Source organism: Mobula birostris, chromosome 18 (assembly GCF_030028105.1).
Source record: "Mobula birostris isolate sMobBir1 chromosome 18, sMobBir1.hap1, whole genome shotgun sequence".
Lineage (NCBI taxonomy): Eukaryota > Metazoa > Chordata > Chondrichthyes > Myliobatiformes > Myliobatidae > Mobula > Mobula birostris.
The window spans coordinates 67,890,513-67,909,321 of NC_092387.1; the positions used below are offsets into that span (position 1 = coordinate 67,890,513).

The 18,809-nt window shown below is 41.7% G+C and overlaps 1 protein-coding gene across 5 annotated transcripts in view; it reads left to right on the forward strand.

Annotated features, from left to right (window-relative positions):
* Positions 1-18,809, forward strand: part of wdfy4 (WDFY family member 4) — a 358,785-nt gene that overhangs the window by 179,142 nt on the left and 160,834 nt on the right. For all 5 annotated transcript variants that reach the window (XM_072282880.1, XM_072282882.1, XM_072282881.1 and 2 more), the window contains one exon: positions 2,622-2,767. In XM_072282880.1, coding sequence (XP_072138981.1) covers positions 2,622-2,767 — 146 coding nt within the window. The remainder of the gene's footprint in view (positions 1-2,621; positions 2,768-18,809) is intronic.

Genomic DNA, 18,809 nt, shown 5'->3' on the forward strand with positions numbered 1-18,809 from the left:
TGCGTAGGGTTTCTCTGCACTGTATCTCTCAATAAAATTAGAAAATAAGATCTTATTGTCCGATTCCTTTTCCCTCAGGAGGTAACAACACTGATGCTGGACTCTGGAGTGAACCTGGTAGAATCCAATGGGTCAGACAGCATCTGTGGAGGCATTTCGGGTTGCGACCCTGCATCTCATCAAAGGTCTCAACCTGAAACATTGAACATCTTTTTGACTCCTGTCTTGTAGTCAGGGTTCTCTCACCCTTTCCCCAGAGAAATAATTGCAAGATCAGAATATCCTAATGGAGCTTGTTTATTTATTTAGAGACACAGCATGGAGTAAACCCTTCTGGCTCTTCGAGCCCCACCACTCAGCAGCCTCAGAAACCCCCCAATTTAATCTAAACTAATCATGGGACAATTTACAATGACCAATTAACTTACTCACTGGTAACGCCTTTGGGCGGTGGGAGGAAACTGGAGCATCTGGAGGAAACCCACTGACACGCAGGGAAGTACATACAAACTTGCTTACAGAGGATACCAGAATTAAAGTCTGACCGCTAATGACCCGAGCTGTAATAGCTTCGCCACCTTGGCGTGTTGTACTACGAGCATTCAGATTAGGTACAGGGTCTTTCATGTTCACTCCACCATTTAATAAGATTGCAGTTGATATGTTTGTAATCACAGCCCCACATTTTGGACAACATGCAAAACAAAGTATTTCACTATACCTTGGGACATGTGAGAGTAGTAAACAAATGTACTATTTTATGTTAGAACCGGGTAGCCTTTCACCATTTACATAATATTTTGTTCTGTGTATTTTTCCTGAGAAGTTATTATTAATTTAACATTTCATACATTATATTATATCTTTGTCCACTCACTAAAACAATCTACACTCAGTGGCCAACTTATTAGGTACACCTGTACACCTGCTCGTTAATGCAAATATCTAACCAGCCATTCATGTGACAGCAGGTCAATACATAAAAGCATTCAGACCAACCATCACAATGGTGAAGAAATGTGATTTAAATGACTTTGATTGTGGAATGATTGTTGGTGCCAGATGGAATGGTTTGAGTATTTCAGAAACTGCTGATCTGGGATTTTCACACACAGTAGTCTCTGGTGTTTACAGAAAATGGTGCAAAAAACAAAAGAAAATCTATTGAGCGGTAGTTCAGTGAGTGAAAACACCTTGTATAATGACAGCAGTCAAGGGAGAATGGCCAGACTGGTTCAAGCTGACAGGAAGGTGATAATAACTCGGATAACCATGCAGTGGTGTGCAGAAGAGCACCTCTGAATGCACAACACATCAAACCATGAAATGGATGGAGGACGGCAGCAGAAGGCCACAAACATATATCCTGTGATCACTTTATTAGGTATCTCCAGTACCTATTAAAGTAACCACTGATCGTATATCTCCTTATGATAGTATTTTTATAGTTTACAGGTGTTTATGAGAATGGACGGTGACTTATTTACTTACTGCTCATTTCGCTACTGGAGTTTAGGGCAGCAATGAAGGTTCTCCATCTCTGGCATTGTTCAGAGCTTCCTTCATTGTGCTGGTAGCTTCCTCTCAGTTTTCACAACAGTCAACCATACGAGTTCTGGGTGGAGACTCAGGAATACCATGACACTCAGATGGAGAAGGATTCTTCGTTGCTGTTTTCGTATCAGTTTTGTTTAACTAGTCAATGTTGTTATCCTTGAACGGAACCCCTGAACCTGGGAGACCAGTGGACCACTCTTAGTCTTGTCTCTATCCTTTGACCTGTTTGACATGGGTGAACTTACCAAGAACCAAAGCGTAAAGCCCTGACTCCAGCCAGCATTGCTGTCTGGGTCATTAAGGCACACAGCCTCCAAACCCTGCGACAAGGTTCTGGTCCTCTAGGATAGTGAACTTAGTGAAGTAAGTATTTATTTTACCAGATGTAAGGCACACCAGCTGCATATCCTTTTTTATTTTTAACCATGCATTACCACCATTAACCACCCACCTGTATGTCAGCGATACCAGGTAAGGCAACAACAAGCTGATTTTATCTTTTCTGAATGGTTCTACAGCTCAAGTTTTCATGTTCTTCCACATGAATCATCCTGTGGTATTCACAAGCGTTTACTCAAGGTAAATCGCTGGAGGTTGCATGACCTTTTAATTTAAGATTCGAGATTGTTTAATGTCATTTCTAGTACACAAGTATAATGGAGAACAAAATAATTGTTTCTCTGGATCTGATGTAGCACAAGAAATCAAAATAAGATAAAGAACACAATAATAAAAAACACAATCAATATAAATACATAAGACAGCTTATATACATAGATTGATTGTATGTCCATAAAGTGATGGCACAGGAGTGTTTGTACATAAGGCGACACTGACAGGAAATGATAAAGTAGTGGAGGTTGAGGGTGTGGAGGGGTGGGTTAGTGGGTGGAGGTGTTGATCAGCCTTACTGCTTGGGGATAGTAACTGTTTTTGAGACTGTTTGTCCTGGCGTGGATGCTAACTAGCCTCCTCCCTGATGGGAGTGGGACAAACAGTCCATGAGCAGGGTGGGTGGGGTCCTTTGTGATGCTCCTTAATCTGGATCTGCTTTTGTTCCTCAGCTTCAGAGAAGAAGAACGTCTGGAGTAAAAGTGTCCCGGTACAGGCTCAGCAGAATAAAACAGAATGGTTCTCCGAGAGCCTGTCAACAGCTGTGCGTTTGGTGGGCAAGAGGCTTTCAAGAGAGTCCCATGATTTGACTATAAAGGTATATTGCCAGATGTGTTTCCTGTTGCCTTGACTTGTTGAAAATTCTCCCTTTCCTGATCCCTCTGCTAATTTTTCCAGTCTAGTAACAAACACTGCAGGTGCTGAAAATATAAAGAAGCAGAAAATGCTAAATGTACACAGCAGGTCAAGCAGCGCCTGCAGGGAGAGAAACTATGACATGATAGACATGAAGATGAAGGGTCATCGTTACAAGATAAGGTGCCACGGTAGTGTAGCAGTTAGCGTGACACTGTTACAGCTTGGGGTGTCAGAGTTTAAAGTTCAATCCTGAAGTCCTCTGTAAGAAATCTCTGTAGCTTCTCCCTGTGGAATGTGTGGGATTCCTCCAGGTGCTCTGGTTTCCTCCCACAGTCCAAATGTGTACCAGGCAGGTTAATTGGTCATTGTAAATTGTCCTGTGATTAACTCAGGGTTAAATCGGGGCTGTTGGGGTTGCTGGGACAGTGCAGCTCAAAGGGCCTGAAGGGCCCATCGACACTGTACCAATAAATAAATAGATAGATAGATGGATAGATAGTTAGATAGATAACAGAAAAGAGGCAGTCATTTAAAGCATGTACAGATTTCTCCCTGCAGAGGTTGGTGAACCTCTGGAATTTTCTACACTGAGGTTGATGTATTTTTGAAAGCTTGGGGATTGACAACTGACACAAAAGGGAAAGACGAGATCTGAGGCAAGTCAGCCATGGTCATACTGAGTGGCAGGACATGTTTGAGGGGTCCAGTGACCTGCTGTGGATGTTCTTATGAAACCTGTTTAGAAGACCCTAGGTGAGTTGAGTTTCACTAAATGAGAAATGACACAGTGCTGGTCTGTCTCTAAGGATGACTTAGGCAATGTGGACAGTATGTCTGTGGAAGAAAGCTTGGGGAGCAGTATCGTTGGATCTTTGGATTATGGTGTATTGTCCTTGATTAGTCAGTGGAGTGAGTTCAAGAGCCGCAAGGTGCTATAAAACCCTGGCTAGACCAGACTTGGATTATCATGCTCACTTCAGCTTGTCTCATTAAAGGAAGGATGTGGAAGCTTTAGAGAGGGTGTAGAGCTATGTTCCCTCAAAACTGTGCGTGTGTGCGCACACACACACGTTTTTCAACTAGCACACAAAGGAAATTAATATGCGCACAAAAGGTTAGTTACCTAAAATAATGTAGTAATTAAAAATTAAAGGCACCCGTTAGTCTTGTGAGACCATGGATCTGCACCTGGAAAGTCTTCACTCTCCAGGGCACAGGCCTGGGCAAGGTTGTATGGAAGACCGGCAGTTGCCCATGCTGCAAGTCTCCCCTCTCCACAACACCGATGTTGTCCAAGGGAAGGGCATTAGGACCCATACAGCTTGGCACCAGTGTTGTCGCAGAGCACTGTGTGGTTAAGTGCCTTGCTCAAGGACACAAACACGCTGACTCAGCTGGGGCTCGAACTCACGACCTTCAGGTCGCTAGTTGAATGCCTTAACCACTTGGCTACGTGCCCACAGTAATTAATAATTATACTTATTGAAAATAATCTTTTAGCTAAATGTTTCTGTTAACTAGTTAGTTGGTTTTTCAAATACCACAATGCACGTCAGTAATTTACGTCACCTCACCTTTCCTGTTCCGGTTTGTACAGCTGCATCACGGCAGCTGCCATCTTTGGCGGACAGTGTTCATATCGTAAAGTTTACAAAGATCTGTTTCAAATCCTGTAGATAGCTTACTAAGTTTTTATTGAAAAAATATTGATTCACTATGTCGAATTCAAAAGAAGCGAAAGGCGTGAAGCACAAAAGAACTGCAAATTTGTTTAAAGTTGAATGGCTTAACAGAATAGTAGAAACTGCTACACCGAAAGCTCATGAGGTCATGAACGTTCAGCTACCATAAATATTTATGTATGATTCGGAAACTGGAGTTATCTGTTTGTATTGTCATGATGCGAAAGTTGCTGGAGAATTTGCTAGTGGAAAGAAGTGGGCTGATATTTGGAAACTTGACTTTTTGACACGTCATTTGGCAAGTAAATCGCATTTGGACGGTGTACAAAAGCTCAGGCAACAGAACCCGTCATTACCCGTTACAGGAGTGCTACGCATGTTATGGTTGAGTGCAGATGAGCAAGAGCGAAAGCAGTCAAACCCAGAGGAGATCAAAGTTCTTATCGACAGTGTGTTGTTAGCTGTTAAAATGAGTAACTCTTTACATTCAGTTCAACACATTAATGAACATATGGAAAAGTATGTTCAACTCCAAACCGATTTCAGACTTTGCTCAAATGGTGGCATTTGTACTTCAAAATGAACAGTTTTGCGACCTTGCACAGTTGATGGACATTGGGGGAACCTTTCTTGCCACCTTCAGGTCACTAGCATTTAGATTAGATTATGAGGACACTCAGTCCTCGTTTATTGTCATTTAGAAATGCCTGCATTAGAAATGATACAATGTTCCTCCAGAATGATATCACAAGAAACACAGGACAAACCAAGACTATAACTGACAAAACCACATAATTATAACATATAGTTACAACAGTGCAAAGCAATACCGTAATTTGATAAAGAGCAGACCATGGGCACGGTAAAAAATGTCTCAAAGTCCCGATAGCCTCATCATCTCACGCAGACAGTAGAAGGGAGAAACTCTCCCTGCCATGAACCTCCAAGCGTTGCAAACTTACCGATGCAGCACCATTGGAAGCACCCGACCACAGCGGACTCTGAGTCCGTCCGAAAACTTTGAGTCTCCGTCCAGTCCTCTGACTCAGCCTCTCCAAGCACCATCCTCTGCTGAGTGCTTTGACCCCGCCTGGGCTGCCGAGCAATAAGCAAAGCCGAGGACTTGGGGCCTTCCTCTCCGGAGATTCTGGACCACACAGTAGCAGCAGCAGCGAAGCAGAAATTTCAGAAGTTTCACCAGATGTTCCTCCGTGCTCTCTCATTTGTCTCCATCAAATCAGAATTGTGCACGGCACCCTACTTGACAAATAGCAGACATCACCACCGGAGTGGCCGTTGTGAGCTGCGTCGCGCCGCCATCTTCTCCTCCCTCCTCCTTCCCTCCCTCCTTTGTGTATGTTGCTTGGATTTCAAGCATCTGCAGATTTTCTCTTGTTAGTCAATGTTTCAGGCTGAGACCCTTCATCAGGACTTGAAACATTGACTGCTTATTCATTTTCATAGATGCTGCCTGACCTACAGAGTTCCCCCAGCATTTTGTGTGTGTTGCTCTGGATTTCCAGCATCTGCTGAAACTCTCGTGTTCACAGATTTTCCAGTATTGTCACAGTTCAAAGTGGCAAGTTTTAGAAAGGAGGATTACTAAACAATGAAATTTCTGTCACAGGTACAAGTGTAAGCTGTGATGTCATAGCAGAAAGCATAGAGAATTTGCCCAGGGGTCTGTTTAATTATTTTTAAAAATTAATTTTGATTATTACAGCTGATTACACCTCAGTGAGCAGTGTAATTGGTATTTGTTAATTTATCCCTTGGAACATTTTGTAGAACAAGCTTTTGCTGTTGAAGGTTAAAGACTCTTTTATTGGTTTTCCTCTAAATATATCCACATCATTAGTTCTTCCAGTGGAAATGTTACCATCTGGAAAATGCAGCTTTGAGACATAACTCATGCACGAATGCATGAAATTAGTGTTTTTGCAACTCCTGCTTTAGTTCCTAGACAAAAGGACTGTAATTAAGTAAATTGTGATTAGAGAAAACATTATTCATCATCTTGTGATCTCCTTTAACATGTAGCCTTCCGACAACCTATCAAGCCTTTGATAAATGACTACACCATCAGCCTTTTATTTTCTTAATCTTAAATGTCTCTTCATTTCCTTGGTGTAGAAGATCATTACTAGTACCAGTGATCGGTTGTGAATGGTCCAAAGTTTCAGAGTTACTGTACTGTTACTGTTGGAAAACAGTGTACTGTTTTCCAGTACAGTTGTTGTAGTTCAAACTAATGTCTAACTTTAAAACTTGAGGTTCCTATCTAATTTTCGATATACAGTAGAATGCAAAAGTTTGGGCACCCCGGTCAACATTTCTGTTACTATGAATAGCTGAGCGAGTAAAAAATGACCTGATTTCCAAAAGGCATAAAGTTAAAGATGACACATTTCTTTAATATTTTAGGCAAGATTACTTTTTTATTTCCATCTTTTACAGTTTCAAAATAACAAAAAAGGAAAAGGGCCAGAAGCAAAAGTTTGGGCACCCTGCATAGTCAGTACTTATTAACACCCCCTTTGGCAAGTATCACAGCTTGTAAACGCTTTTTGTAGCCAGCTAAGAGTCTTTCAATTCTTGTTTGGGGGATTTTCGCCCATTCTTCCTTGCAAAAGGCTTCTAGTTTTGTGAGATTCTTGGGCCATCTTGCATACATTGCTCTTATGAGATCTATCCACAGATTTTCGATGATGTTTAAGTCGGGGGACTGTGAGGGCCATGGCAAAACCTTCAGCTTGTGCCTCTTGAGGTAGTCCATTGTGGATTTTGAGGTGTATTTAGGATCATTATCCCGTTGTAGAACCCATCCTCTTTTCATCTTCGGCTTTTTTTACAGACGGTGTGATGTTTGCTTCCAGAATTTGCTGGTATTTAATTGAATTTATTCTTCCCTCTACCAGTGAAATGTTCCCTGTGCCACTGGCTGCAACACAAGCCCAAAGCATGATCGATCCACCCCCATGCTTAACAGTTAGAGAGGTGTTCTTTTCATGAAATTCTGCACCCCTTTTCCTCCAAACATACCTTTGCTCATTGCGGCCAAAAATTTCTATTTTAACTTCATCAGTCCACAGGACTTGTTTCCAAAATGCATCAAGCTTGTTTAGATGTTCCTTTGCAAACTTCTGACACTGAATTTTGTGGTGAGGATGCAGGAAAGGTTTTCTTCTGATGACTCTTCCATGAAGGTCATATTTGTGCAGGTGTTGCTGCACAGTAGAACAGTGCACCACCACTCCAGATTCCACTAAATCTTCCTGAAGGTCTTTTGCAGTCAAACGGGGGTTTTGATTTGCCTTTCTAGCAATCCTACGAGCAGTTCTTTCGGAAAGTTTTCTTGGTCTTCCAGACCTCAACTTGACCTCCACCGTTCCTGTTAACTGCCATTTCTTAATTACATTACAAACTGAGGAAATGGCTACCTGAAAATGCTTTGCTATCTTCTTATAGCCTTCTCCTGCTTTGTGGGCATCATTTATTTTAATTTTCAGAGCGCCAGGCAGCTGCTTAGAGGAGCCCATGGCTGTTGATTGTTGGGACAAGGTTTGAGGAGTCAGGGTATTTATAAAGCTTTCAAATTTGCATCACCTGGCCTTTCCTAACGATGACTGTGAACAAGCCATAGCCCTAACAAGCTAATTAAAGTCTGAGACCTTGGTAAAAGTTATCTGAAAGCTCAAATCTCTTGGGGTGCCCAAACTTTTGCATAGTGCTCCTTTCCTTTTTTTCACTCTAAAACTCTACAAAACAAAAATAATACACAGATCTTGCTTAAGATGTTGAAAAGAACATTTCATCTTTAACTTTATGACTTTTGGAGATCAGTTCATCTTCTACTCATTTAACTATTCACAGTAACAGAAATTTTGACTGGGATGCCCAAACTTTTGCATACCACTGTAATTCCATATTTATATATTTAAAAACCAGCGGGCATGCTTTTAAGGTGAGAAGGGGGTAACTTCAAAAGGAATGGGAGAGGCAGCTTTTTTACAGAGAGTGGTGGATGCCTGGAACACACTGCCTGGGGTGGTGGTAGAGGCAGATACATTAGAGACATTGAGATAGGCACATGAATATGAGGAAAATGGAAGGGTATAGGTATTGTATAGACAGAAAGGATGAGTTCAGTTGGCCATTTGATAATTCATTTAATTCGTTTGGCACAACATTGTGGGCCAAAAGGCCTGTTCCTGTGTGGTATGTTTCTATGTTCTATATAATTAGATGGAAATTTTAAAGAGAGAAAATATTAGCTTTATTTGCAATATGTACATTGAAACATGCAGTGAAATGCATCATTTGGATCAAAGCAAATCAACAAGGACTTACAAATCCAGCATCGACATAGCATGCCCACGCCTTACTGACCCTTACTCTTTGACTTTGGAATTTGGAAACTGGAGCATCCAGAGGAAAACTTACTGTATATACGCTAAAACTTAAACCTCATACTCATTTGTCCACTGTTTTTCTATCTTGTATTGTTTATTTTATCTATTTTCCTCAACAGTAATTAGATAATTACGTAAGTTATAAGTATTGCCCCATTGCATTGCTAAATCCAGCATGGTGTAGAAGGATTCATATCAGTTCTCAATTATTTTCTGTGTTTATCCTGCTTGAGAACACCTTGACTTCTGTCCTTGTCACACTGAAAATAACTCCAAAACTTATTATTTAAAAAGCATGGTAAAGAAACATCTGCCTTCCGCTATTTCCCTAGATATTGGTCTGTCTTGTGAACAAAAATGCACCAATAATAATACAACTGAACCTCTATCCCAGATGTTCAACCATGTTATAGATAGCAATGAATCCTAACATGCTGAGTTGTACTTCTAACCACCAATATATGATTAACAGTCACATCAAAGTTTATAAAGACTCCAACACAAACTTCAGTAAAGCTTCAAATAAACTGGATCTTTATTTAGGATCAGACATTGTCTTTACATTTATACAGGTCAGTTATAATTCTCTGATTGAAATCATTCCTAATTTTGAACATATTACAGATATTCTATTAATTTATTTTGAAGTCTTTTGTAACTTAACCAGAATAACTTATCGTATAACCACAGTGGCAGTACTTCACAAGTGTAACAGTGACAGTACTTCACAAGTGTAACAGAGGCAGTATTTCACAAGTGTAACAACAGTGACAGTACTTCACAAGTGTAACAGTGACAGTACTTCACAAGTGTAACAACAGTGACAATACTTCACAAGTGTAACAGAGGCAGTATTTCACAAGTGTAACAACAGTGACAGTACTTCACAAGTGTAACAGTGACAGTACTTCACAAGTGTAACAACAGTGACAATACTTCACAAGTGTAACAGAGGCAGTATTTCACAAGTGTAACAACAGTGACAGTACTTCACAAGTTTAACAGTGGCAGTACTTCACAAGTGTAACAGTGGCAGTATTTCACAAGTGTAAAAACAGTGACAGTACTTCACAAGTGTAACAGTGACAGTACTTCACAAGTGTAACAACAGTGACAGTACTTCACAAGTGTAACAGAGGCAGTATTTCACAAGTGTAACAACAGTGACAGTACTTCACAAGTTTAACAGTGGCAGTACTTCACAAGTGTAACAACAGTGGCAGTACTTCACAAGTGTAACAGCGACAGTACTTCACAAGTGTAACAGAGGCAGTACTTCACAAGTGTAACAACAGTGACAGTACTTCACAAGTGTAACAGCGACAGTACTTCACAAGTGTAACAGAGGCAGTATTTCACAAGTGTAACAACAGTGACAGTACTTCACAAGTGTAACAGAGGCAGTACTTCACAAGTGTAACAACAGTGACAGTACTTCACAAGTTTAACAGTGGCAGTACTTCACAAGTGTAACAACAGTGACAATACTTCACAAGTGTAACAGAGGCAGTATTTCACAAGTGTAACAACAGTGACAGTACTTCACAAGTTTAACAGTGGCAGTACTTCACAAGTGTAACAGTGACAGTACTTCACAAGTGTAACAACAGTGACAGTACTTCACAAGTGTAACAGAGGCAGTATTTCACAAGTGTAACAACAGTGACAGTACTTCACAAGTTTAACAGTGGCAGTACTTCACAAGTGTAACAACAGTGGCAGTACTTCACAAGTGTAACAGCGACAGCACTTCACAAGTGTAACAGAGGCAGTACTTCACAAGTGTAACAGAGGCAGTACTTCACAAGTATAACAACAATGGCAGTACTTTCCAAGTTTTTTTTTGGTTGTAAGACAGTTTGGAATGTTTCAGAGGCTGAAAACAGTGTTAGACAGACATACAGAACACTGTAACTTCTTAAATTGTGATCTTATTAATTGGCTTCCAGTAAGCAATTGCATTAAAGTTCTCCTAATATGTTTATAATAAGATGATAAGACCACAAGATGTAGGAGCTGAATTTGACCATTTGGCCCATCGAGTCTGTTCCACCATCATGGCTGATCCAATTTTCCTCTCAACCCCAATCTCCTGCCTTCTCCCCATATCCCTGCATGCCCTGACGAATCCAGAATCTATCAACCTCTGCCTTAAACAGCTACCTGTGGCAACCAATTTCACAGATTCATCACCCTCTGGCTAAAGAAATTCTTCTTCATTTCCATTCTAAAAGGACACCCCTCTGTTCTGAGGCTGTGTCCTCTGGTCTTAGACGCTCCCTCTATAGGAAACGTAATCATAAAATACAACCTATATCTAAAGATTATTCACTATATAAGCAGCAAAAGTGAAAGGAAATTATCTTATGCTGGTTTCTACTGACTTAATAGAAATTGGGAAGTGCCTTTCAGTCTGTATACTGTCTTTAACAATATCAACTGCTGACTGACCTCCAAGTTTATGATAATTTGACTTGAGTTTTTAAGGAAAAAGGCTTGATTAAGACCAGATTGATTCTGCAAATGAGAGAGAGCAGTATCTTGCTTCTGATTAAACAATAATCAAATAATTTAAGGTGCAGTTCCTTAGTGTAGTCCATATATGTAACTTGCACAAAACAGTGGTGCAGCTGGTTTAAAAAGATGCTCCAGAGACTCCGTTTGCCCAGTTCATTCCTGACCTGGGGTGTTCCCTGTGACTGTGGGTTTCCAGCTGCTCCGGTTTCCTCCAGTGTTCCAAAGATGTGCAGGTTGGCGGTTTAATTGCCCACAGTAAATTGCCACTGGTGGTAGCATCTGGAGGGAGCTGGATGAGGATCTGTAAATTTTCCCCAACTATAAACAGAAGTGTTATTTTGTTTCAGCCAGAATTCTTATAAATTATTTAATGACTCAAGAATTGGCTTCAGTTCTGTTTAGCTGTAAAAGTTGTAAACCTCTTTAACTGCTTTGTATAACTACCAAACTCTATTGCAACAAATCTGCTTTAATTATCTCAAAGCTCAAAGTGACCGATCTTGAAGACCCCATATATTAAATTGGATTGTTGGTCTTGTATTACCACCCTGCCTCTTGAAAAATTAGGGACAGATCTTTTGTCAGCCTTCAACACATTCAAAATGGTGAAGGAAGTTGGGAAGTCAGGCAGCATCTATGGAAAGGAACAAACATTCAATGTTTCTGGCCGAGACCCTTCATCAGGACTGGTGAATGGTCTCGGCTTGAAACTCTGACTGTTTATTCCTTTCCATCAATTCTGCCTGACCTGGTGAGCTCTTTCAGCATTTTGTACATATTTCACCGGATTTCCAGCATGTGCAGAAACTCTTGTGTGTATGTTTTGTCACTCATTAACTGCTCCAATAAAGATAAAGCAATTAAACTAATATTCACAGCATTTATACCCTGGGTATGTATATGCTGGGCAACAGTAAATGCAAATTTGAACTTGAAGTACTAAAATAAACCCTACCTTGGTTTCAACACATCAGACAAAGCCTCTGACTCCCTCTCCATTATTAACATTTTACCTAATCCTCTGTTCATTAACCTAGAAGTAAATATCAAATCTGTTTTATTATAAAAAATGCAAGGAAAAACTGCTGGTCTTAGTTTAAAAGTAGTGTGTAACTTTTGAATGGAAGTTATGGCAATAGCGTAAAGTACAGTGAACAGACAGTGGACATGTTCGGCACAGCTCTGTGGGACGAAGGGCCTGTATTGTGCTGTAGGTTTTCTATGTTTCTATGTTTTTATAGATACTTGTTAACAGTAAGTGTAAGTTGCCCCTTGCCATAAGAACCATTCCTTGAGCTGGGACTTCTTCCACACCAGCCTCTGATAGGTGGGTCTCAGCCACAGGTAGCTTTTATTCTGATAACCCTGTGGCAGGAAAAGAGTCCCAGACACCCTGGTTTAGTCCTGACCTGAGATGCTCCCTGTGACTGGGTTTCCAGCTGCTCTAGTTCTCTCCAGTGTCCCAAAGACATGCAGGTTGGCGGTTTAATTGCCCACGGTAAATGACACCAGTGTTTTGCAGGGTGGTAGTATCTGGAGCAGGTGATGAGAATGTGGGGAGTGCAAAAAGTGTGATTAACATATCATTGTTAGAAGTTCAAAATTATTGGTTGGTCTTACTAAATGAACAGTATTGTAATTTGCATGTGCACTCACTGGCCACTTTATTAGCTACCTCCCGTACTTAGTAAAGTGGCCACTGAGCGTATGTACATGCTCTTTTGCTGCTGTAGCCCATCCAGTTCAAGGTTTGACATGTTGTGCATTCAGAGATGCTCTTCTGCACCACTGTTCTGATGTGTGGTTATTTGAGTTACTATCAGTTTGAACCAGTCTGTCCATTCTCCTCTGACCTCTGTCATTAACAAGGTGTTTTCACCACAGAACTGCCGCTCATTGTATTTTTTTTTTTTTTTTTTGCACCATTCTTTGTAAACTCTAGAGACTGTTGTGTGTGAAAATCCCTGGAGATTAGCAGTTTCTGAGATACTCAAATCACCCTGTGATTTCAGATACTGAAATCACTCAAATCAACAATCATTCTGCCATCAAAGTCACTTCAATCACATTTCTTCCCCATTCAACTGGTAAGGTTTTGAAAACTTGTGCTAACCAACTGGTGGGAGTATTCAAGGACAATTTCAATCTCTCACTGCTGCGGGCGGAAGTTCCCACTTGCTTCAAAAAGGCAACTGCCTTAATGACTATCACCAAATAGCACTCACATCTACAGTGATGAAATGCTTTGAGAGGTTAGTCATGACTAGACTGAACTCCTGCCTCAGCAAGGACCTGGACACACTGCAGTTTGCCTATCACCACAATAGGTCAATAGCAGATGCAATCTCAATGGCTCTTCACGCTGCCTTAGACCACCTGGACAATACAAACACCTATGTCAGGATGCTGTTCATTGACTATAGCTCAGCATTTAATACCATCATTCCCACAATCCTGATTGATAAATTACAGAACCTGGGCCTCTGTACCTCCCTTTGCAATTGGATCCTTGACTTCCTAACTTGAAGACTACAATCTGTGCAGATTGGTGATAATATCTCCTCCTCACTGACGATCTACATTGGTGTACCTCAGGGGTGTGTGCTTAGCCCACTGTTCTACTCTCTCTATACCCATGACTGTGTGGCTAGGCATAGCTCAAATACCATCTATAAATTTGCTGATGATACAACCATTGTTGGTAGAATCTCAGGTGGTGTTGAGAGGGCATACAGGAGTGAGATATACCAACTAGTGGAGTGGTGCCGCAGCAACAACCCGGCACTCATCGTCAGTAAGACAAAAGAGCTGATTGTTGGCTTCAGGAAGGGTAAGACGAAGAAACACATACCAATCCTCATAGAGGGATCAGGAGTGGAGAGAGTGAGCAGTTTCACGTTCCTGGGTGTCAAGATCTCTGAGGACCTAACCTGGTCCCAACATATCAAGGGGGGCACAACTTCACTAGGAGTTTAAAGAGATTTGGTATGTCAACAAAAACACTCAAAAACTTCTATAGATGTACCGTGGAGAGCATTCTGACAGGCTGCGTCACTGTCCGGTATTGGGGGCGGGGGAGGGGGGGGCTACTGCACGGGACCAAAAGAAGCTGCAGAGGGTCGTAAATTTAGTCAGCACCATCTTATGTACTAGCCTACAAAGTATCCAGGACATCTTCAAGGAGCGATGTCTCTGAAAGGCAGTGTCCATTATTAAGGACCCCCAGCACCCAGGGCATGCCATTTTCTCATTTTCTCATTCAGCATTTCAGGACCAGCTTCCTCCCCTCTGCCATCTGATTCCTAAGTGGACATTGAACCTGTGAACACTACCTCACTTTTTTTTAATACACATTATTTCTGTTTTTGCATGATTTAAATTATATTCAATATGCATATACTGTAATATATTTATTTATTTCCTTCTATATTGTGTATTGAATTGAACTGCTGCTGCTAAGTTAATGTTTCACGATACATGCCAGTGATGATAAATCTGATTCTGATAAATCTGATCTTGATCATGCCTCACCAGTGCCTTATAGAGCCTCAGCATCACATCCCCACTCTTATATCCTAGACATCTTGAAAAGAATGCTAACATTGCATTTACCTTCCTCACCACCAACTCAACCTGCAAGTTACCTTTAGGGAGTTCAGCACAAGGACTCCCAACTCCCTTTGCATCTCAGGTTTTTGGATTTTCTCCCTGTTTAGAAAATAGTCCGCACATTTATTTCTACTACCAAAGTACATGACCATGCATTTCCAATGTTGTAGTTCATTTGCCACTTTATTGCCCATTCTCCTAATCTGTCTAAGTCCTTGTGCAGCCTTCCTGTTTCCTCAACACTACCTCCTGCCCCTCTACCAATCTTCGTATCATCTGCAAGCTTGGTAACAAAGCCATCTGTTCCATCATTTAAATTATTGATATACAGCATAAAAAGACACCTGCAGAACACCGCTAATCACTGGCAGCCAAACAGAAAAGGATCCTTTATTTCCCACTCACTGCCTCCTACCATTCAGTATGATCATGGCTGATCATCCAACTCAGAACCCTGGAGAGAAGGCAGGTACAGGGTTCTGAGTTGGATGATCAGCCATGATCATACTGAATGGCGGTGCAGGCTTGAAGGGCCAAATGGCCTACTCCTGCACCTATTTTCTATGTTTCTATGTTTCTACCAAACAGCCAATGCTCTAACCATGCCAGTAACTTTCCTGTAATACCACGGGCTCTTAATTTGGTAAGTAGCCTTATGTGTGGCACCTTGTCAAATGTCTTCTGAATATCCAAATATACAACTCCCATGTATATATTCCTTTATATCTCCTACTTTTAATCTTCTCAAAGAATTCCAACAAGTTTGTCAGGTAAGATTTTCCCTGAAGGAAACCATGCTGACTTTGCTCTATCTTGTCCCGTCCGTAACCTCATCCTTAATAATTGACTCCAATGTCTTCCCAACTACTAAGGTCAGGCTAACTGGTCTATAATTAACTTTCTGCTGCCTCCTCCTTTCTCAAAGAGAAAATTGTTGCAATTTTCCAGTGCTCTGGCACTGTGCCAGACTCCAATGATTCTTGAAAGCCTCCACAATCTCTACTGCTACCTCTTTCAGAACCTGGTCTGGATGACTTAGCCTTTAGGTCTTTCAGCTTTTTGAGCATGTTCTCTCCTATAACAGTAACTGCACTCACTTCTCTTCCCTCACACATTTCATCACCTGGCACACTGCTGGTGTCTTCCACAGTGAGGACTGATGCGAAATACTCATTTAGTTCATCTGCCATCTCCTTGTCCCCAGTTATTATTTCTCTGGTCTCATTTTCTAGCGATCCTATGTCTTCTCTCATTTCTGTTTTATTTTTTACATACTTGAAAAAGCTTTTACTATCCACTTTGATTGCTAACTTGCTTTCATATTTCATTTTTCCCTCTTATTGATTCTTTCAGTTGCTCTCCATAGGTATTTAAAAACTTCCCAATCCTCTATCTTCCCACCAATTTTTGCTTTGTTGTATGCCTTCTTTTTTGCTTTCACATTAGCTTTGACTTCCCGCTACCAAATTAGTTTAAACTCTCCCCAACAGCTCTAACAAACCTGCCCATGAGAATATTGGTCCCCTCGGGTTCAGGTGCAACCCTTCCCTTTTGTACAGGTTATATCTCCCCCAGAAGAGATTCCAATGATCCAAGAACCTAAAGCCCTTCCCTCTGAGCCATGCAGTTATCTGTCAAATCATTCTGTTTCTACTATCACTGGCACATGGCACAGGTAGCAATCCAGAAATTACTACCCTGGAGGTCCTGCTTCTCAGCTTTCTACCTAGCTCTCTAAATTCTCTCTTCAGGACTTCTTTGCTTTTCCTTCCTATCTCATTGGTACCAACATTACCAAGACAACCTGGCTGCTCTCCCTCCCCTCCCAAAATGCTGAGTATGAGATCCGAGACGTCCTTGACCCTAGCACCTGGGAAGCAACATACCATCTGGGTGTCACGTTCACGTCTGCAGAATCTCCTGTTTGTTCCTTTGACTACTGAGTCCCCTATCACTACTGCTCCCCACTTCTCCTCTTTCCTTTCTGCACCACAGTCCCATGTTCAGTGCCAGTAACCGTGGTATTCCCCTGGGCAGTCATCCTCCACAACAGTGTCTATAATGGTACATTTATTATTAAGGAGAATGGCCACAGGGGTTCTCTCTGCTAACTGCCTATTCACTTTCCTATTCCTTCTCCTAACAGTCACCCAGCTACCCGCCTTCTGCAATTTAGGGGTGACTACTTCCCTGTAACTCCGACTGCTGATCTCCTCACTGTCCCATACAAGCCGAAGGTCATCCAGCTGCTGCTCCAGGTCCCTAACATGGTCTTCAAGGAGCTGCAGCTGGATGCACTTCACACAGATGTAGCTCCCTGTGAGACTCTGGGTTTTCCAGGACTCCAACATTCGGCGCGAAGAACACACAACAGCCATTTAAACTACACTAAGTACCCCTGACATAAATAGCAATAAATAACAAGAACATGAAAAAACAAGATAAAGGGTCTTTAAAGTGAGATCATTGGTAGTGGGAACATCTCAATGGACAGGCAAGTGAGTATTCATGTGCCTGATGGTTGTGGGATAGGAACTCTTCTTGAACCTAGTGATGCATGTCCTGAGGCTCTTGTGCCTTCTACCCAATGGTAGCAGTGAGAAAAGAGCGTGACCAAGGTGATGGGGGTCTCTGATGATGGACCCTGCCTTCTGACATCAGCATTTCATGTAGATGTGCTCAGTGGTTGGGAGGGCTTTACCTGTGATGTACAGGGCGGAATATACTACCTTTTGTAGAATTTGATGTTCAAGGGCACTAGTGCTTCCATACCAAGCTGTGATGCAGCCAGTCAATATCTCTTCACTACATGTCTATAGAAGTTCGTCAAAGTTTTAGATGTCATGCTGAATCTCCATAGGCTCCTAATGAAGTAGAGGCTCTGCCATGCTTTCTTCACAATTGCACTTACGTGCTGTGTCCAGGACAGATCCTCTGAAGTAGTAACACCCAAAAATCTCCAGCTCTGATCCTCCGATGAGGACTGGGTCATGGAACTCTTGTTCCCTGAAGTTTGCAATCAGTTCCTTGGTCTTACTGACATTGAGCGATAGGTTATTATGATGCCACTCAGCCAAATTTTCAATCTTCCTCCTGTATGCTGATTCATTACCACCGTTGATTCAGCCCACAACAGTGGTGTTATTCAGCAAACTCGAATATGTTATTCGAGCTGTGCTTAGCCACACACATAGGTGTAAAGCGTGTCAAGCGAGGGGGCTAAGCACACAGCCCTGTGGTGCAACTGTGCTGATGCAGATCATGGAGGAAATGTTGTTGCCAATCCAAACTGACTGGGGTTTAAAGTGAGAAAATCCAGGATCCAAATGCACAAAGAATTATTGATGCCAAAATCTTGAAGCTTATAGATTAGTTTTGAGGGGATCATGAATTGAATGCTGAGCTGTGATCGATAAAGAGTATCCTACTGTATGCATCTTTGCTGTCCAAATGTTCACAGGATTGAGTGAAGAGCCAATGACAGAGCATCTGCTGTGGACCCAGTTGTAAAATTGGAGCTGATTTATGTCGCCTCTCAGCCAGGAGCTGATATCCTTCATCAAATAACCGACAGATGACAGTTACTGAAATAATCACACTTTAGGACAGTGTTGTGCAGGAGCATCTCTGAACGTACCACACTTCGACCCTTAAAGTGGATGGCCTGCAGCAGCAGGAGCCTACAGAAGTACACTTAGCGGCCACTTTACTAGGTACAGGAGGTACCAATAAAGCAGCCACTGAGTGTAGGTTGTGGGATTAAGTGTGTTAGTGGGTGGTC